The sequence below is a fragment of the Agelaius tricolor genome, unplaced genomic scaffold, assembly GCF_023055355.1.
Source record: "Agelaius tricolor isolate 1412-34295 unplaced genomic scaffold, bAgeTri1.0.p SCAF_32, whole genome shotgun sequence".
NCBI lineage: Eukaryota > Metazoa > Chordata > Aves > Passeriformes > Icteridae > Agelaius > Agelaius tricolor.
The window spans coordinates 2,054,792-2,076,559 of record NW_027269292.1 but is presented as its reverse complement, the minus strand read 5'-3'; the positions used below and the strand labels follow the sequence as shown (position 1 = coordinate 2,076,559).

General features: G+C 44.5%; 1 protein-coding gene across 1 annotated transcript in view; it reads right to left on the bottom strand.

Moving 5' to 3' along the window:
* Window positions 1–20,917, bottom strand: part of HLF (HLF transcription factor, PAR bZIP family member) — a 36,033-nt gene extending 15,116 nt beyond the window's left edge. The window contains exons 1-2 of the mRNA XM_071451292.1: window positions 20,480–20,917; window positions 18,932–19,267 (exon numbers count right to left, since the gene is read on the bottom strand). Coding sequence (XP_071307393.1) covers window positions 18,932–19,267; window positions 20,480–20,897 — 754 coding nt within the window. The 5' untranslated portion in view covers window positions 20,898–20,917. The remainder of the gene's footprint in view (window positions 1–18,931; window positions 19,268–20,479) is intronic.
* Window positions 20,918–21,768: the final 851 nt, after the last annotated feature.

Sequence of the window (21,768 nt, the reverse complement as noted above, 5' to 3'; positions counted from 1 at the left end):
TTTCTGATTTTTCTGTAGGATGCAGCCTTCCTTACAAAGATCAGCCAAGATGGAATTCAGTGGGGACAGGGCCTGAAGAAGAGCTGCAGGGAAGAACGTTCACACTGGTATTTTAAATTTTAATTTACACTGGGCTTAGAAGCATGTCTCAGCTCAAGATGCTTATGTTCTCTGGTATCTTGGAGCTTCTTGACATCCTTTGGCATATTTTTGTTACCTGGTAATTCACATATAGCAAGATTCCTCAAGAAGTACAGTAATTCTTTTCTTAAAGGGAAGATTCCAGAGAAGCAGCAGAATTGTCAACCTCCTCTGAAGGAGACAAAAACATCCATTTTCCTTTCCTTGGACAATTATGTACCCAACTTTATTAAACCAGTAGATTTAGACAGAGCCCCTGGTTTAGGTAACAGCCTCATATAGCACAGAGTCACAGAATCACAGAGGTTGGAAAAGATCTCCAAGATCATCGAGTCAAACCTGTGCCAAATCCCCACCTTGTCAGCAGTGCAGAGCACTGAGTGCCATGTCCAGGCCTTCCTTGGACACTTCCAGGGTCTTGGACTCCAAACGTCCCTGGGCAGCCCCTTCCAATGCTAAACCACCCTTTCAAAGGAGAAATTCTTCTGGAATCCAGCAAGAACCTCCCCTGGTGCAGCTTGAGGCTGTTTGCTCTTGCCTTGTCCCTTGTTCCCTGGGAGACCCTCACCTTGCCACAACCTCACCATCCACAAATGTGCCCTCATGAGGAATTCTGCTCAAAACAAAGACAACACTTGTCCCCAGGATGTGTCTGTGCCACTGCCAATGTGCTTTTAGACGCTCCAGACCAAGTCAGTCCCTCTCCCATTGTTCTGTTTATTTGTCTATCTAGGACAGCACGCTCTCAGTAAACAGGTCTTGCAAAGAGCCCTCCTGTAGTTCTGACAGCACATGCCACCCATGACTCATGGACCTATTACCCAGTTCTGGTATCCAAGCCCTGCTTGCCTGGGTGTGTTATCAAAACACAGCCAAGGGAGATTTCAGCTGGCATGGAAAAGCCACGTGAAACAGGTACATTTCCTCTGCCTCCCAATCAGCAGCTAATGGGGAGCCCGAGAGACAGACAACAGATGCTATCAGCAGCACTGGAATACATCCCTGAAGGAAAAGAGGTCACTGGGCAGAGTTACAGAACTTGAAAATCTCCTCTTCTCTTTTGATCTGCTCCGTGCACACAAATCTGAACTATGTGTTGCAGTCACTTCTTACTTTTTTTACATTTTACATTTCACTAAAACAAAGCACACTTTTTATGTGACAATTTATTGAGGGTGATTTGTATAAAATAATCACGTTTTAAGAATTGGAGCTGCCAGAATGGGAACACAGTGTTCCCATAATCTAAGGAAGGCAGAGTACATTTTATTTTCTCTCTGCCTTAAATTAGGATCCCCTAATATGTTTTGGGAGAAAAAAATTCCAAACAAACAGCAAAACCCGAAAAATTATACTTGGGTTGTTACAGCCCAATAACTGCAGAGGTCTAACTTGCTTTTATATACTAGCTTTATTGCCAAGGAGCACACATAATGTCTGTGTGGTTGTAGATTTTTCTCTACTGATGCATTTATCTCCATTTATAAACCATACAGATGCACCAGGCCTGGGTAGCCTGAAAAAGGGGAGCAGAGGAAGGAAGGCAACATGTAGCCACATAGGGAAAATTCCAGGAAAACAGGCTGTTGAATACTGACACTACCCCTGTGTCTGCAACTACTTTACTGCAGCTGCATAAAACAGGTTTTGGTGCACTTCAGACACAGGAAAATCAGGTAACTTCAAAAAGTAAGCCTAATTAAAAGATATTACAGCACTGAACACCAGGCACTGATAAATTCACTTCTAAATGTGAGGGAGTCACTGAGCACCAGAAAATGGCAAGAAATGCTTTGCTGAGGAGCCTCCAATCCCAAACTAATGCCTGCAGAGACTTCTGTGCCCCATAACAGCTCTCACATGGGCCAGTCAGAGCAACATGCACCAAAACCTTCCCAGAGGCAGTGAAAAAGGCTGGTGATGGAATATCTCTTGAAGAAATCCTGGAATTCTAATACTTACATTCCTTCTTGTTTGCAGACCTCCTCTGCAAACTGCCCACAGCCCTGAACTAAGCCTCTGAACACACTACTATGCATGTTCTCAATGCAACAGACATGTTGAACCTATGAAGATTGTGATCGATGTCAAAAATTAAATCAAAATGCCCCAAGACACAAAAATCAAAGCTCCCTTCATTTATTGTGCAGTGCATTTACTCTGATGCCTTCAGGAGGCATGTCAGCAAAAGGGATCCATATGAGATTGCCATTTTTTCTAAACACTCTTCCCCCAGTCCACAAGTAATACAGATTTTACTCCTGCTATCACACACAGCATAGCTCTCCACTGCCAATTAATGACAAAAAAACCCCCATTAATATGTTAAGTCAATATATTTTTAAAATTTCAATATATTAAAAATAATATATTTTAATGTAACCTTAAGGCCAGCATGCACTGGCAAATCATTGATCAACTCTCTGCATACAGGAACTTTAAAACATGGGAGCTGACATGTTATAAACACAGAGGTATGGAGAACCACTATTTTAAGCTTATTTGGGAGGGGGGAAGTGCCCTTATTCCTGAGACTTTTTATGTCTAAAACACTTAACAATTCACATTAAACACACCAGCGCTTTACAAGCTGAGGTGCACAGAAGAAAATTGACTGCTTGGCTTCCTTTTTACACTGGTGGTTGTCCCATTCTCTGCAGAGACAGCACAGGCCTTACAGTATTCTGTTATCTGGGGCTTTTGGGAGGATTTGGGGGGAGGACAAAATCCTTCATGGTCTTTCCCTCCTATTTCCAGGTCACCTGCAGAATTCCCACAGTGTGCCCCTGCTCAACACAGGATGGGGTCTGCCGGAGTTGGCCATGTGGAAAAGGTGATTATTCTGTGTCAACATGGAAGGAGAAGCACTGGACAGCTGGAAAGCACTGCAGGCTGAGGGCAGCAGCAATTCATAGGCTTGGAAAATTATGTGGGCTTTACCTTTTACACTCCTGTTAACTCTGATTTTCATGAAGTAGGTGGTGTTGCTACAGCAACTGTCGTATCACATCATTTCTGCTGTCTCTGTCACAAGGATCATCTTATTTTATCTTAAACTCAGATATGCAGCTTTTCTTCAGCTATTCTAAAGCCCTATGTATTTTGGATATGAAAAAATTATACAAAATAGAGCTGTGTCATATAAATGTGGTTTTTTGGTTTATTTAATGTAGCAAAGGTTATGGAACATTTTTATTTGTTCTCCTTTTACAAATGCATAAGGAATAAAGAAAATGGCATTGGCAGATTTATGGTGCTTCAGATTTTCAGAAATAAATTAAGAGAAGATCTCACAATGAAGATGTTTCATGCCACCTTTAATGTTCTCTCTACAGAAGCTAACCCTGTTCCTGTGCACCTCAGCAGAAGTAACTCATCTATTCACAGGTGAAAACATTTTGCTTCCTCATGCCCAGGCTATTTATGCACCTGCATTCCACAGAACTCACACCCAGCTCAGATGCTGCTGCCCACCCACAACACAACCCCAGCCCTCATCTGCTTGACCTGGAAGAAGCACCTCCTGAAGCAAAAGTCCCAACCCACCCTTACCTGGTTCAGAGGGTTTGTGCAAGCTGCTGGGACGAGGTGGTCACCCAGCTTTGCCTTGCTCAATAACCCCAGAATTTGGCTCTACCTCTTTGGCCTCCATTTTCCTGCCTGGAAAATGTCTTTTGAGGTTCAATGCACAAGCAAAGCGTCTTTTCCATTTTTGTTATTAACATGCATTCCAATGTGTGCAGTCACAGATCTTATTTTTAAAAATATAAAAAGCAATGTGGAACAGTAGTAAATATTCAGTTACACCCTTGGGATACTCGGGAAACAAAAGAAAAGCCCTACCTATAGTCAAAGGTTATTTCACAGACCTCTCAGCCAGTACAGCTCAGACATCCAGATCAATCTCTGCCACAGCCTAAGATAAGGAGTATTTAGATCTGCTTCCTCCTGAGCATTTCCAGCCACCTCCAAAACAATCAGTGCAGCCACCAAATTACACTCCAGTGCTCCAGACAGGTCCTGGGCAGATAGAAATCTGCCAGTGTGGATCCTACCTGTGGGCAAGGACTGTATCTAGTGCACCTGGTTAATGGCCACGTACAGAATGAAGATATCAAACAGCCTTCAGTTCCTTCAATTGCTTTGCAAACTTCATTTCAGTGCCCCTGGTACTTGACAACTGTTCTTGAGCTGATTTCAGAGAAATGAGTTTGCTGCAGTCCTGCTGTGCACGTCTGTCCAGCCCCCTCCCAAAAGCTTGGGAAATTGTTGGCCAATTTCCAGCAAATTTGGCAGCAAGGCATCCCCAAGTGCTACCAACAAGCTTTGTGAAAACAATGTCAATGAAAGAAGCTCTTCCCTCCCTGGCTGCAGGAGCCTCATTACACATCAGAAGACCCTCAGAGGTTGTGCTGCTCATGGAGCCAATTCCTTGGCCAGGAGGTAGGAAGGAAAAAAACGAAAAATATTCACCAAGTCACTGTTTGTTAATGGCAGTCATGAAAGCCATTTCATCCTCTTGTTCTCTACTGGAATTAAGAATATCTCTTCACTTTATCCTAGGCACTCATTTACTATTTTCAGTAATCAAGAGCAAAATTATTTGTTTCCCAACTGCACTGTCACTTGACAATCCCTCTGAATTCCAAGTAGACACATCTGGTATTGATAGCCAGCAAGCAGCCATGCACATGGTCTGTCTTAAAAATCAATGCAGAAGACAGTCAGATGTGGACAGCCCAGCTGTCTGCTATCATCTGAGCATTTATTTATTCTTATAATATGTACTGAAAACCAGAACTCTACTAGAAAGAGCTTTTTTATATTATCCCCAGCACTTATTATGCAAGCAGTTTAAGCCTTCCAACCAAGACACAGTAGGAGTGTTTGGGAATCAACAAATTTGCTCTGGCAGCAATGTTAACATTCATTACTGGCTTTGAAGTAAGGAGGGGTTTGGTTGGAGAGGGGAGTTTCTTGTATTTTCCTAAGAGTGTGTTAAAATGTGGACAAAACGCTGGTTGAGGGAGGCTGGGTAGGACACAGCTGAGAATCAGAATGCTGTAGATTTCTGCTGGAAGCTGCCTGTCTGTCCCAGCTGAGGGATGCAATCCTGGTGTGTTTTTAGTCTGTAAGAGAACCCCTCTGCCCCTCTCCCCTGGACTCTCCCTGCTGCTATTGCCACGTTACACACCCACAACTACTCAGGTCTGGGGAAGAACAGGTTAAACTTAGCGAAGAAAAATACCACAAACCAGAGAAACACCTTTCCTCTTTCTGCTTAACTGGATAATTGGTGAGCAGGAACCTGCTTGATGAGTTTCAGCAGCTCCTCCAGATCAGCCAGGGCTGTTTCTGAGAGGGACTCAAGCTGCCAACTGGATAAACACCAACAGGGCACCCCTTGCTAAGGCTTCTGATAAATAAAAATTTCCAGAAGGCAATGAAGCAGTTTGTATTCCAAAGATCCATCCAAACCCAGTAAGAGCAGGGAGTTGAAAAGGCAGAGTATTTTATAGATGTTATATACATCAAGCTGTCTTACAGTCAGAATAAAGAAATGAGTTTAAAAGCAAAAAGAGGGGATTAAATAATTTTTACTGCAGTGGAGAGAGTGCAGCAGTAAAATTTAAATTACTAAATTAACAGGTTCTGTCCTAAGAATTTAAGGGGCCAAGAAAATTCTAGTCCTGCTCTGTACAATCCTCTGGGCTTATTATTTGATACCATTTATCTATGATGCAAAGATTTTATTTAAGTACTTAGTGATTTGGAGTCCAGCTGGCTGAAATAAAAGCATGCAAGGATTGATTTTCACATAAGGATTATCTTGTCCTACCTGTATCAGATGTGTGTGCAAGCACATGAGTTAAGAAAACTAAAAACAAACAGAACCAAACTCTGGTAAAATCTTGCTGTAATTTCAAACCACTCCCAGCTGTACAATCACCAAAGCAGCCCCTGTGGCAATCACTGTCCATATTATCATCTTCATTTCTATTTATTCACATCAGTGTTTCAATTAACTCAACATTACAACTGGCAAATAAGCATTTAGACATGCTGGGTTTTAAGATCAAGACTCAAAGCTCTCCCTTGCTGAGGCTCTGCCAGTTGACTCCAGATGAGAGCCTCATCACTGGGCTTTCTCCCAGGTTCTCTCCTCTCTGAGGATGCAGAAGAGACTAAGAGGAAGCAAAAATATATTTATATTCTAAACAACAACATACAGATTTGGTGAAAAGTATTTCAGCTTTGCCAGTGTTGATCTGTTCAGACACAGCTCAAAGTTTCTGATAAAGTAACCAAAACCCCACAATTCAAGAAGGCTCAATACCACCCATCTAAACCAAACCAACCAAACCCCTCCACAAACACTGGAGGAGAGGTGTCCCTTTGGAAGATGACAGGAACTGCCCTTCAAACACTGCCCCTTGCCCTCATGTTTTTATCCCTTTCCCAAGCATTATGTCTTTTTGTACTGCTTTTTCATACAAGGGTGCCCTTGGAGATGTTGGGGTTTCAAACCCAGAGCCAACTTTCCAAAACACACTGCATTTTGAAAAGCCCATTTTTGTTTCACAGAGAAATAAAGGAGCTTGCATCATAGAGCCTTTATCCCCCCACCAAACTCAAAGCTTCCCATACAGTTAAAAATCAAATCCAGCTTTATTTTCCTACATGAGTCAGGCTGCATGCAAACAGCTTCTGAGGAAGGCAGCTTGGGGGGGAGAACCGAAGGAAGAAATCCAGAGAAAAGAAATTCTTCTAACAGCACACTCCTATTTTCCCAGGACATTTGCGAATATTTTCATTTTAAAGCTAGAGGAAAGCCACCCCCTTCCACCCCAAAAGAAGTTTTAAATATTATAAAGACACACAAGGACACACTTTATTATTTTAACAATTACTGCTATTTTCAGGGCTCCAGCACAGTTACTTCCTTCCATAATTGGACTTCAATCAAACCCTAGTGAAGCTTTTGATCTTGGAAAGAGTAACAACACAGCTCTGTTATCAGCACAGAGGGGGAAAAGAGTAGGACATCCAGCGTTTTTCAATAAAAGAAAGTTAATTGCTTTGACTTATATTTATCAAAGGTCACAGCTACAAGTTCTGAGTGCACACATAACAGTGCACACTGACAAATCTCATACAGACTGGGCAAAGTGTTGGGATTATACTATCTGTGTGCATTAAAAAAAAAAAAAAAAAAAAAAAAAGAAAAGAAAAGAAAGAAGAAAAAAGCAGCAAAACAATGCTAGATTACTATCCAAATATACCCCAGTGGATGTCCTGCCAAAGAGCAAATATGTGGCTGTAAGCTCCAAACTGAAATAAAAGCTTGGCCAGCAGCCCAGAGCTTCACTGTATTTTGCTCAGCCAGCCATAATCTGGCAGAACAGAGTGAACACATTTGCAGCCACGTGATGGAGAAGCCCGTCGGGCCAAGCTGATTTCCTTGTGTTGGTTAAATGTGATCTTCAGACTGTACACACCAGCAGCTTGGGGAAACGTGAGAAAGTGGAAAACAACCAGCCACGGGCTGCAAACCGAAGGGCAGCAGAAAAAATTACTTGAGTTTGCTTAAAGGTTTGGGCTGCCAGTGGTGGATTTTAATGAGGTGCTAACTGGGCTCCCAGGGCTGAGCACCCGGTTCAGCTGGATCTCCACTGGAGTTACACACCACCAGCTCCTGCAAGGATGATAGATCCCGGTTTGGAAAAGGCACTGGAAATTCATTGTTGGGGCAGGACTGAGAGCTACGCATCAGTGTTTCAAAAATGCAAAATGCTGGGTGGCTTTGAGGTTCACACTGAGGAGACTCAAAGGTGCTCAGGCCAGGATGTGGCCCAGGACGGACGGATGGTGCACATCCCCCAGAGCTCAGACTGTGCAGACACCCCTTGATCAGCCACTCCTGAACACAGAGAAACAGCCATGAAGTGAGACACAACCTGGCCAAAGGATTCAACCTGAAAAACATATGGGATAACAGCTGCCCCCATGATCAGGTACTGTATTTTGATACTAGTGATAATAATGTTTTTAAATAAATGAGTTCGGGAGAGAAAAACAGCATCCCTGGCCAGTGTCAGAGCTGCACGTGAACCCTGAGAGCAGATTACATGTGGATGCAGAAAGAAAAGCCCCCAGATACAAGACCTCAGAAGTACATCCCTGCTGCAGATAAGAGCAACTTGGCTGAAGCAGCCACCAGAGTACGTAAGAAAAGTGAGATTTGTTTACTTTCTAACAGAAATAAATTGATAAACCAGACACGTGCAGCACCTGGTGAAATCAGAGACGCACACGAGTTGACAATTACACTTCCAGCTCTTTCCTTCTCCTTGGCTAATGACTCCTTTTCACGTGTTCCAATCTGCTTCCACACAGAGACTACCACGATTTTCAACAATGACATCAACCGTATCGCACTGAGAAAATTGAGCAGATAAGAGACTCTGGAAAAGTGCTTCTTAAACCTGGTGATGAGCATGGTCCAACTGAAAAATCAGCCTTTCTGAGAGCAGCCACGTGATTATGGATGGATCAACATCAGGCCTTGCAGCCTGGACAATCCATGCCCTGATTTTTTAAGTGCCAAGGCACCCACAGGCAAGGTGTTTCAAGCAGATACCCAAACCACAGCTGTCCCACATGTGTTTACTGAAGGCTTGTGGTTTAACCTCCTCAGAAGGCAGATATGCAGGTTAACTTTAAATATGCTGCACTCTTCCTAATTCTCTCATGTAAGTAGAGAGTTGAGTGATGCAGGTGTTCACAAGGTCAGCTTCCTGCTCCCTTTTACTCAGTTGGTGTTGCTCTCAAAAAATGCTCTATCACTCCAGAAACAATTCAAAGAATGTTCTACCACTCCAGAAACACCTTCACCTGATGAGCAAGCCCTGTGGCTTTTTGCCTTTGTGAGTTAGTAGAGTAACACACATTAACAACACATGGCTGAGGAGCATGACACAATCTAGATATGTGATATATTAACCTGATCTGTTATTTATGCTCTTCTCTTCCCAGAGAATCAATCTTCACTATGGGCAGAGACATAACTCAGTTTTTAGTGTACAGCTCTTGATACAGAGGGCAGGCCCCTAGGTGACAAAGGCCATGCTATGGTCAGTCCCTCATGACTGACCTGCTTGGGTGGCTCAAGTTCCAGGAAAAGTCTGGAAAACCAGAATAGGAATTAAACAATTGTGCCCCAAGGCATGCTGTATGTGTAGTTTCACTTCCCAAAGTCTTCACATTCTTTATTAATCAGAGCAGTGATCACCCAGTTGGACAGGGTTGTGATTCTGTCCACCCTTTTTTAGTACTCCACCCTCACCCAGCAATAAGCAGAGAGAATTGGGCCGTCTCACAGGGCAAGCCCAGTGTATAAAAAAAGATACACCAGATCAAATTACCTCAGGATGAATGCAGCACCAAAAATTAAACAAAAACAAAAAACCAAAACCATTGAGCAAACATATACTAGTGTGAAAATTTTACTTTGACATTGATGTGCTGCTGTGGTATACTTCAAACAACAGTGAGCTCATCACCTGCAGTTATTTCAGATCTGTATCTGCTTTTTCACTCTTCAAAAAAAAAGGCAGACAAAAAATTTGCAGCATTTCCCAATAAACTTTCTCCAACTTAATACTGAGGAAGCAGGAAGAAACCCTTTAGTGTATTTTTAAACAGTTTTTTTTCTTTTTTAGAGACATTTAATATTGCATGTGCCACAGCCAGACCAAACAGATTCTTAGAACTCAGGTAAATGTTACCTTACCAGAAATGGTACTAAAATGTCTTCATGCTGTGCTGGAAACAGAACGCAGGGACACAGAGAGGTTCTCTCAGGTTTGTAAATGCCCTGCCAAGGATGTATTGGGGCAGAAAGAGCAGGGAAGTCCAGCCAGCAGTGCTGCATTACACCGAGAGCAGCTTGTGTCACTACAGCTCCATCCTGACACACCCATATTTTACAGCACAAAATGTACTGTACAATTCACAATACCAAGAAACTCAACATATCTAATCTGGCAGAAAAACAAAGTCATATCAGGTTAATCCAATTCTTAAATTGCACAACTTTGAAAAGCCAATAGCAAAACAAATCTTCCTCCTCACTTGTGTTCCCCCAGCCCTCCTCCCAGTGCACACACCCTGCCACGACCTACTTTTCCTCTTTGATCCCTCAACATTTTTAGCCCACTCTCACTCTCCTCTGTTCCTCTCTGACTCCTGACCTCGCTGCAGCCCAGACCCCGGTGGCAGGGTGGAAAATGTCCCAGATCAGAGCCAGCTGCCTGTGCCACAGCTCCGTGTGCAGTGCGGGATGAGCGGCGGGATGCGCGCACAAGGTCACTTGGATGCCCACCCGCATGTGACACTGTAATAATTGTGATAAGAGCCATCAAATCTGAACTTGGATCACTGCAAGGGAGTTTCAAACGAGGCAGCAGAGCTGGGGTGACTCTGCTGCACAAGAGGAAAAGGATACAGCAAGGATGCATAGAGCTGAGAAATTTTTTCAGTAAAATACTGTGCTTGGCTTTGGAGAGGATCAAGACCATTCCATTGCATGGGATCAGAACTTTCAAGATCTTGCTTACAAACCTTACAGCTCGTTTTCTAAATTTTCTTTATAAATGAAATAATAGAGTCTCATCTGATCACAAAACCTGAGAAGCTGAGGAGTTCCAAGGAAGAAGAAAGGCAGAAAAAGTTTGACTCCCCTCCCTCCAACACACACTAAACCAATTAAATTTGGTTTCTTGCAGATTCTTTTCTCAAAGTGAATTGACATTTCATGGTGTCTAAAAGGGTGTCAGCTTTTCTAAAAGCATTTCACACAGATCAGGCATTTTAAAGGTCCTATTTACCTTTTCTGATGTCGAAAACGCACATTTGCATTACTCTTCATACTCAGCAACACATTCCCATCCTATATGCCATCATACATCCACTCATTTATTTTCATAAAATTTTAGGACTGTAATCAATTCTTCAAAATCCCAACTTTCTTAATACATTTGGTTAAAATCTGACAATATAATCAAAAACCACCAAGCAGGAACAGGCAAGAGGCCATACACTCCCAGCATGACCAGTTTTGGTTTGTTTTCATAGAAAAATGGTAACAAAAAAATACCCCAATGCTCATCTCTCACAGCAAGCAAATGCTGCAGGAGTTATGTGCCTAGAAGGGCCAGTGCCCCACCAAAGGGCCACAGCTGCAGGGACTGCAGACGTCACCAACATCCATATTTCCACTATGCAGCACAAAGAGAGGCAGCAGTTGAGGGCTGATTGCTGCAGGGCCCGTCACATTCAGTTTAACCCTCTCTGTTGCAATGAAGAGGAGGATTTGGGTTTGAGTGCTTAGTTTCCTACTACTTAATAAGCATTACTACAGCAAAAACACAGCTGGATTTTTTAAACAGATTTATTGGTGGAATAAGACAAATTTCCAAATGTTGCAATGGTGAGTTGGTAAAAATGACTGAATTGTTTTAAGCCATCTCTGCTTCAGCACAAGCCATGAGCCTGTGCTTTATGTTCTGCAGCCTTGGTCTTCTACAAGAAGGTTTGGTGCTGTTATTTCAATAATCTTGCTGTCCTTAAAATATTGATTGCTCCATTAAACACATTTCTGCAGTATTTTGTGTTTTGAAGTTTCACATTACTGTTCCTCCATTTTTTCCACATGCAATTTACAGTTTCCTTCCTCTCCACATTTACTTTCTGTTGGAGTGCTTTCACCTGTGCCATGAGTGCAGCATGACCAGCTCACCTCAAAGACACCAGTAGTCACATAGACATTAAGTAAGCAGGAAGGTTTTATTGCAAGTGCTTTAAATAAAACTTAAGATCCAATCATTGCCACACAAATTAATTGATCTAGCTGTAGACAGAGAACCCTGTTCATTCATTTGTTTATTAAATTCAGGAGAACCAACCAGTTCTGTAATGAATTACTTAATCTTTGACCTATTGTCCATAGCCATGTTCCAGAACAAAGAATTTACAGCAAGCTGAGCTCCCTAAGGCTAATTGGAAAAGAATGCTTTTTTTAAACCATTCTTTCTTCATCTTCAACAAATCTTTGCCAAACTCTGTATTTTTGCCTTTCTGCTTTTTAACTACATATTTAAGGATGACATTTGGTTACAGGTGAGTTATTGCACCAGTTCACTGTAGCTTTTGCTTGTAGGAAACACATACTAATGAACCCAGCTGTGGGTTCCTGTTTTGAGTAGTAATCTACATTTGTGTTCCAGTTAACAAGGAGCTGAGTTTTCTAGAACCCTAATGTAATTTGATTTTTTTTTATTTCCTCCTACAACAGCCATACACCAAAACAAAGAGCTCCAAGATGCTCAGTGCCTGTTTTCATTAAGTTGCAAGTAAAATGAACAAGAGAATAATGCCAGTGGGATGAAGAGCTAGAGCTGTTTCTCTCCATGTTGAGCAGAGAACCCTAAAGCAAGAGCTTGCCACATCAGAGGAGCTAAGCAATGGTTTTGGAGGGTGCACAACAAAAATCTGGCCCAAATTTAGCCCTGGCAAAACTTAATTGAGAGAATGGGACAGGGAAGCAGAACTGCGCCACAGCTTCAAGCGTGTTAGAAATGTGAGAGGCTGAACAATATTTTGCATTTGTTTAAAACTTGATGGATAGCAACTCAGTCATGCAAAGCTGAAGTGCTATGAAGAGCACCAGAATAAAAGAAAAAAAAAGAAATGTTGCAACACATGCTGCCTTACACACCTGTGTTAGCTCTCCCCACTGCAACTCTCAAGCTCTCAGGACCAAATTCAGCTTTGTGATAAACATAGAGCTTCTTTGTCACCATTTGTTCATTTAAAAAAAAAGATTATACAAGCTGCAAAAAACCATTTGCCATAAATTCATTTTGACACAGTTGTGCATTTGACACTCATTTTCTATACCAAATGATTATGTATAACTTAGTCCATTAAGTGGAATAGATTTGAGGTTTAAGCAAATGGTTTTTTACAGAGCTTTCATTATCTACTTAAGATCAACCCACAGTTTTTCTTGAAAATAACTTAGCTGAAATATTCTTTTCCGATCATCAGTCTTCTGTGAAATTCAGACAAAATATTGAAAATATATTTTATTTGTTATGAAAGAAAGACTAAACAAAAGGAAAAAAAAAGAAACCTATGCTCAAGTTTTGTGTGATATAAATACTAAACACCTCCGTAGTGTACTGCCAGGCAACCAAATGATTTCATAATGCATAAAGTCCTTTTTACTGATGGTGACTAAATCCTTTCATCCTGCGAAAACTCCACTGGCCACTGAGAGCTGTTACCCCCTTAAAAAAATTCCAGAAAGATGAATGACAAGAGAGTGAATGGTGACATTTTGCTGCTCCACCTGGGAGGTGACAGAGAGCAGTCAACAAGCTGCCTACCTGCTGAGCAATAGAGAAATCAGGGAGACCACATGAGGAGCAAAGTACTTATTGCTGAGATTAATTGGCAGAATCTGGCCACTGCAGCTTCCACAATTGCCAATTTGCTGTCATAAAAATATGTAGAGCTTGAACAATTTAATGTGTTTCCTAGTAGCTTCATCTAATCAGATAATAGTGGTGTCTTTGTATACATCTCCTGATGAGGTCTTCTCTCTTGACTATAATATATTGTTTTATGAAAGACTTCAGGGTGTACTCGCTCCTTAAAAAAAATCGAATCACTGCACTGAGAACCAATCACTCTGCAATGCACTTTGAGATGGGAAGCAAAGTTCTGAAAGATACATTGTACTTTTCTAATACAAGCTTGACACTCAAGACATCCTTGAAATATCTTTAAGGGGACCAAAAAAACCCCCAATCCTAGGTGTTCCCTGTGCTTTCTTCCTAAGTCTGGATAGCCCTTCCTTGCACAAGGCTTCTCCCTGTACAGCTTAACACCCAAGATTATTTCATGCTGTTTACTGTTTGAACTCCGAACTAACTTCAAGTTCTTTCACGCAGTCAAGCAATTATTTAACCAATAATCAACATTTAACTGTGAATATTAAAATTAGCTCTCTTCAAGGAGACACAGTGTTCTTGCTTCCAGCATTAACAAGCCTGTGCGTTCAGCACTTTTTTCCCCCCCTTATCATGTGACAGGCTATTTTTAATATTTGCCTGAATATATTTTGCATCCTCCTTTGATCCAGAGAGCAGTTTAGCGAGGCTTGCCCGCGGATTGCACTCCCTTGGCAGCGGCAGCAGCGGTGCAGGGCGCAGCTTTCCCATCTCGGTGCAGTTGGGCCCGCGCTGGCGGCGGCAGGAGCGGAGCTGAGCCGAGCTGGGCTGCACAGGGCAGGGACACGTGCCTGGAGCACATGGTCCTGCAGGCAGCCCCAGCCTCACGTGAGGCTCAATGTGAAGAGCAGCTCCTGGCACCAGCCTGCCCATGGTGGAGCTGCTCATTCCCATCCTCACGTGGGAGGCCAAAGGTCAGGAAATTCCCGCCGAGAGCCCTTGGCCTCTGGGAGAGAAGGGGTTCCTGCAGCGCCCGGGGACGGCTTGTAAACAATGATTAAAGCTTAGGAGAGGATTCCACGCACAGGCTGGCAGCTGGGAATGCTGCCCTTCGCTCTGCCAAGCTGTGCTGGAGGAGGAGATCACGTTAAGAAACGCAGGGGAAGGAAGGCTGCAATCCAGGGAGGGCTGCACACACACCCTTCGGGGTGCCCCGGCAGCACCTCGCCCCGCACTGAGCTGCATGGAGCAAGAACAGCCTCTCCCAGCAAAATCACTGAAACCCACCCAGTGGTGCCTGCTCTCAGTCACTGCCTCCGTGCCTGCGCAAGAAGCCAGAGGCAATGGATACTGTGCTCTAGACAGAATATCTGGACTGAGCAAATACACCACAGCGTTTCATAAAAATCTTTGAGGGGTGGGAGGTCTAAGTGCACTTCATATGGAAACAATTCTCAGCTTTTTGATTAATGTGCATCTAATTTTACTTTTTTTAAGTGAAGACTTACAGATATTGCACATAGGTATATTTCTGCAGTGGATTACAAAGCTTGTTTTTATTTCTTTTTTCTTTCCTTAAATAATCTTTGGCAAATAATCTAAGGCACCCAGCCATGCAGACAGAAAACCATCATCAGAGAACACAAAGAGGGAGCTCTCTCAGAGCCCCCAACAGCCCTGTTCTCCTTTGGAGCAAGGCAGAAACAACACCTGGTTATCACTGTGCCAGCAGCATCCCTGTGACACAGCCCCACACCCAAGGCTTTTTGGTGGCAAACAGAAAATTCATATCTAAACCACAAAATCCCAGAAACCTTCTAGTTAGTATTCTTCGCCAGATCTAGCTGATGCTTCTCTAATTCACACCTTTCAAACCCTTTACAGTACCTGCCCCAACCACCTCCATCAGGGCTACACGGGAAAGAGCCAGGTGAAAAGCAACAACCAACTAGTTACTTGCAAAATATACACCCTCCCTTTATATACAAACAGCTAAAAATTACTCCAAATTTCCTTAAGGACTCTGCATTTAAAAATGGAGATTGACGTTCCACTGAAAGACTACATAAGGTGTACAACATGAAGAACCACAAAAGTGTGTTTGCAGTAATGGGTTACTCTGAAAGCTTCATAAAAATCTGGAAACCTTTTTCTGAGGAGACCACAGATCTCAACCAACCTACCAGCATCCAATACCAACACAAGCCAGAAGTTTTAAATGCATCTACACATGACAATGAATGTTGGTCTGCAATGCTAAAAATAAATCAAAATACTATTATTTATTAACAAAATGAGCACTGTGAAAGATAAATACATGGTTTCACTCTTGCAAGTCATTATTCTGCATCCCTCATCAAAACAAAGCCAGAAATTTCTGTAACTACATTCCCTGAACAGAAATGTATGGGAAGTAGGTGGTCGCTTTGTTCTTTGCGGATGATAAACTGGTGAGCCTAAACATCCTTCCATCAACCAGACAATCTGAGCTGAAAATACAGAATCCTTTTTGTTGCCATTACGTTTTTTAGCAGGGAGAAAGAAAATCTGTGAGGATTTTGGTAATGTCACGTCCACAGTCAGGGTCAGCACAGCTTTGCTGAGCCTGATGACACTCAGGGAATGCCAGTGCAGATCTCCTGATCTCTTCCAGACACTGCACAAAACACGTTTGGGCAACACCACTCACTCCTACAGACAGATGAGGCTTGTGCTGGAACACATGCACAAAATTAAATCTCCTCATGCTGCTCTCCCATGGACCATCCCTGGCCCAGGCGTGTCCCTGAGCCCCAGAGTCACAGCCGGGGCTCCACGTGCAGGGGATGTCCCCCCCATGGATGTTCCCCCCGACAGGGCACAGCCGGGCTGGCAGCTGGGACCACCTGCACGTGACCCCGGTGCCAAACCCCAGAGCCACCGAAAGAGGGACAGGAGCAGCACAGGACTGGACCCTTCCTCTAGCCCCGCACGCTCAAACAGGCGCCCATTGCAATGCAGGATTCAGAAAACACACCAGTGAAATATTTTAGAATTACTATCACCTAAAACATTCAGTTTTCCTGGAAGTAGTAGGATCACATGGAATTAATGTGTATTGAAATGGTATACTTCCTACAACTTGTTCTTTGCTTTATTACAGTAACACAAATCACAACACTATTCTGGAATGATAGCTCACACCAACTAAAAACCTTTCTTCATGGGAAAATTTAAAAAATCTATTTTAAATGTTCTAAGATATATTAAGCAACAGGCTCCATTACAATGATTTTAACATTTACCTCCCTATTTCAAAGCAGCATATTTGCCTTGGCCCTTTTATGGTAACTCTTAAATGTTCATTTTTACTTTTACTAAATTGTAAAAAAAAAATATGCTCCTATATTCTCAAACATGCTCGAATGCTAAACTGTGAGATGGTCTTCTCTTCAGTACTGATTGTCAAAGAAAGGTTTTCACATGACAGCACATAAAAATTTCAACAACCTGATGATAAACCAGACTACTGTTAATTAAGCTGCACTTCCTATCTGTAATGGGGGACAAGAAAATATTATTTAAGAAGAGAAATGAGCTCCCTTAAAAAAAAAAAAAATCCACAACATTTAACGAAAAAATCTATTCTTGTTAAGGCAAGATGGTGTTGGGAAAAATACCGGCAAATTTAGATGTTTTATCCTACCCCAAGAGACATAATGTCCTTTACAACAGTAAAAAAGTGCACTGTGAGATAAGTTTGTAACCCCGAGCTGCAAAGGGCTCAGGATAAACTGAAAAAAATCAATGAGTTGAAAAGTCACACAGATAGCTGATTACAAATAAATTCTGACAGGTGATCATTAAAAGCCTGGCTCACTACTAGGCTCCTCTGAAAAAAAGAGAGAATGGGGACAGATTATCTGCTTTTAATTTTGTATGTGCACAAGTGACAGAAAACGATGTAGCACATTTGCACTATTTTTAAAGCTGGATCAGAAAAAGCAATGGGTTTCATGTTCTGCTCTTGCCTACTCCAAATATATTTTAACTTTGGACACCCTTATAAGTTATTAGTTAACCATGAAAAGCCTTGAAACTGAAACACAAAGCAAAGTCAAATCCACACAAAGTAAAAGTAAGTAAATGAAATCCATGACTAAACACACAGTCCTGATGGGGGGGCCAAGGAGTATGTTGACAGGTTTGGGGAGCTTTGGGGGATATTTTATTTCTTTTTAACGAGACAGGAACGTGGCAGACTTATAAGACATTTCTATTTCATCCTGCTCCACAACTTTTGCCTCTCTATTTATTTATTTTGCCTCCTTATCAGATGATTCTGACAATGACTTCGCACACTGAGCATGGCAAACGATCAAGCAGAAGGGAGAGGAGTGGTTTCCTGCTGCCAAGAGCACACTTTGCTCCAGCACACCACCTCATGTGAGCAGAGGAGCACAATAAATAAGTCACTCTCTGTATTTATTTTTTTTTAAGGAAAAAGGCGAAGCTCCATGTTTCCCAAACTTCAATGTTGACACTCTTCCACTGCCCATGATCTCAGCCATGCTGGTGTCAAGCCAGAGGAGTTACTCTGGATTCGAACTGGTGTCTCTAAAGGGATGATCTCAAGTGCTAATAAAATAATAAAAGACTTCCACTGACATCAGACAGGCTGGAATTGTGCATTACAACCAGGCCTTGGACTCCATGGGGTTTTCTTAAGCGTAAGGTGACTACAGATGCTAGTTATGAACTCAGGTCAGAGTTACACTCAGTTTATGCCAATTTAAGCAAGATTATAATGTTGTTCCAAAACTCAGTTCCTGTGGCAAATTTTACTTTGCTCAGTAGAGAGTAAGATTATGGCCAAAATTTCAAGTAAGAAGCATTAACCTTTAACTCCAGAATAACTGCCTACTCCTGTGTCTCACATCAAATATTGGCTTTAGGAATATTTTCTTTCACAGTCCTTTTCCCTGCTCTTTTAAGACTGTGGCATCTATGCCATTCTGTCTGTGGTCTTTTTACTTGCTAACAGCTAAGACACGGACTAAGATAGCCAAGTTTCCATGGAATTCCCAGAGCTTTCCTTCAATAATTTAAACAAAAATCCTGGTGGAGCAGCTTAGTGATAACTGGAGCTATTGTTTTTATTTGCTGGAGTGTGAGTGACAGGAATCCTCTGGGCTCTAAGCTGCCTGTCAGCTGCACAGGGAGAAGCAGTGATTTACAGTGGGGAGGAGGGGTTCATGCCAAATACCACAGGGGAGTTCTGAGGGCTGATTTACCTGGTCTGACTGGGCTCTGCATGCAGTTCTGCGACACCATGCCTGGATGGACTGAAGTAGAAGCCCTGCTGCTGAGGTCCATGACAGAAGGTGATGCTGAGGTAGCTTGCTGGAGACCTGACTGGTGTGGGCTAGGCTCATGCTGGTTTGGGCTGGGTGGAATGCCATTTTCTGAGAGGAATTCTTCCAGGTCCATGTATTCCAACTGGAAAGTGTCTCCATCATATGGCAGTGTCTTGTCCCATAATGTTGGACCCAAGAAAGCTGACTGAGGGACTGTGGTACCGGTGCTGTCATCATCTAACTTCTTCTCTTTGTCTTTTTCTTTACCGAATGCTTAAACAAAAACACATAACAAACATGTAAGAATTCAGTAATTAAAACATTAACTACTACTACTTCCGTTATTTCTGCTCTACTCTCAGGTGTAAGAAAGGAATATTCCCTTCAAAAAAGTAACCCCTTTGACTCACTCTAATTGGAAGAGAATTGAGGGGTCATGTCAATGAGCACCTTTGTGGGAACCAACCACATTTTTGAAATTGCCTTTTGTTTTTAGTTAACAGCTCCACTCCATGCATAGCTTTGAATGTTAGCATCAAAAAGTACTCAACAGACTTAAAAGTGAACATTTAAGTATTCCAGCAAACTGGAAGCTATTGATATATTCTGTTGAAAAGAACAGTCTTAGCCTTAAATCCCTGGGATCCCTTAGTTTCTTCTAAACTAAGATCTCAATCTTGTTAGTCCTGGGACAAGCAAAATAGTCCTCAAATTCTGCACTTCTGAATGTTACTAACATACAGTGGCAAAGGCTGACAGAACAGAGCTTTGATGTGCAGAAGACACAACAAAATATTCAAAGGTAGAAGCAAAAAAAAAAACTTAACTGAGGCTTCCTCATTTCTACAGCCTCCAGTGATTTCAATGCACGTTTTGTAAGGGAAACGCCTGATTTCTCTGCAAGATCTGCAAGAATCTGAACTCCTAGAGCTTCCTGTCAGCTACCAAGCCTTCGCAGTATTTTATTTTTAACCTCATACAACAGCCCCGGTGAAATCCTGCGAGTCGCTTGGCAGTGGAACTCGGAAAGACGAGGAGACAGGAACTGCGAGACCTTCCCTCGGTTTCTGCTTTTCGTGCGCGCTCGATCCGTTCGCCATACGTGTTACGGGTATTCCCGAGCTGCCTCCCTTCCCGGGGAAACCACAACTTTCTCCCGATGAACCGGGGGACGCGGGGCAGGGAGCAGTTTGTTGTGGGGCCTGGGATGGGGATGCCGGCCCCCTTTACCCGAGGCACCGAGCGCCCTTGGCGTCCATCCACCGGGGCCAGAGATGGGAGCACCGAGCGCGTCCCGTTAGATCGAGCCGGGGCGGCCGCCACTCCCGCAGAGCGCCCCGAGCGAGGCGTCCCGGGGCTCAATCGCCGGGGGAGCACCCGGGGCGGGGGGGCCGCAGAGGGACGGGGGAAAGGGAAAGTCATGCCACGGCCCCCGAGTGACAGCGGGACCGGGGCGCACTGCGAGGGGTCCCGGGGAAGCCTCACCGTCTTCGTGAGAGAGCGGCAGCTTGAGCGGATTTTCCAGCAGGGACTTCAGCACGCCGTAGGTGGGCGGCAGGAACGGGGGGTTCAGCGGGAGCGGCCGCGACATGGTCGGTGGGGGCTGCCCGCGGCGGCGGGGAGGGGGCAGCTGCGCGGCGAGCGGTTCCTTCCCCCTTGCTGTAGCCGCTGTCGCGGCGCGGGTGAGCCGGGCGTGGGACCGGGCCGAGCGCCGGTGGCGAGGGGCGCTGGGGCCGCGGGACAGGGCGCGGACCGGGCGCGGGTCAGGCCCCTCCGCCGCGCAGCTGCTCCGCCGCCGCCGCCGCTCCCGCCGCCCGCTCTGCGCCGCTCTGCGCCCGCCCGCCCCGCGCCCACGTGCAGCCGCCGCCGCCGCTGACGTCACGCCCGATAGCGGCCCCGCCATTGGCGCGCCGGCCACGCCCCTCCCCGGTAGCGGCCACGCCCCCCGTACGCCCCGCCCCGGCACGCGTGCTGCCGGTCCCGGGGGGCACCCCGGGACACCCGCTCCGAACCCCCCCGCGGGGCCGCAGCGCCTCCCCGGTAACCGGGAGGAATGTGTTAATGAGATGTTAATGAGCCTGAACGTTTGACCCCGCTCGGGGCATCCGAGCGAGGCGGCTCCCCCGGGGCAGCGGGACCCGGCGCTGCCGCGGCGTGAGGGGTCCGGGCTGCGGGGCACGGCGGGCGGGGATTCCCAGCCGTGTCTAAGGGAACCGGTCGTGGGCTCTGCGAGCGTTTCCCACCGAGCTCCCCCTGCCTCTCTGCCGGGTGTAACCCTGGGGTGACAGCACTGTCACCAGCACGAGCAGGGCTCTCACCACCTCACAGAAACTTTCGGGCTGGAAGGGACCTCTGGAGATCACCCAGTCCCACTCCCCTGCCCAGGCAGGGTCACCCAGGGCAGGTGGCACAGGAACGTGCCCAGGTGGGTTTGGAACATCTCCAGAGAGGGAGACTCCACAGCCTCCCTAAGCAGCTGTTCCAGGGCTCTGCCACCCTCAATGGAAAGAAGCTTTTCCTCACATTGAGGTGGAACATTTTGTGGTTTAGTTTATGGCTATTTTTCCTCATCCTGTCACTGGGCACCACCAAGAAGCGTCTGGACCCATCCTCCTGGCACCTGCCTTGGAGATACTTATATGCATTGATGAGATCCCCTCTCAGTCTTCTCCAGACCAAAGAGGCCCAGCTCCCTTCAGACTCTTCTTGTAAGAGATGCTCCAAATCAACTTTGGGCCTCTGCTGGACCCTCTCCAGCAGCTCCTTGTCTCTCT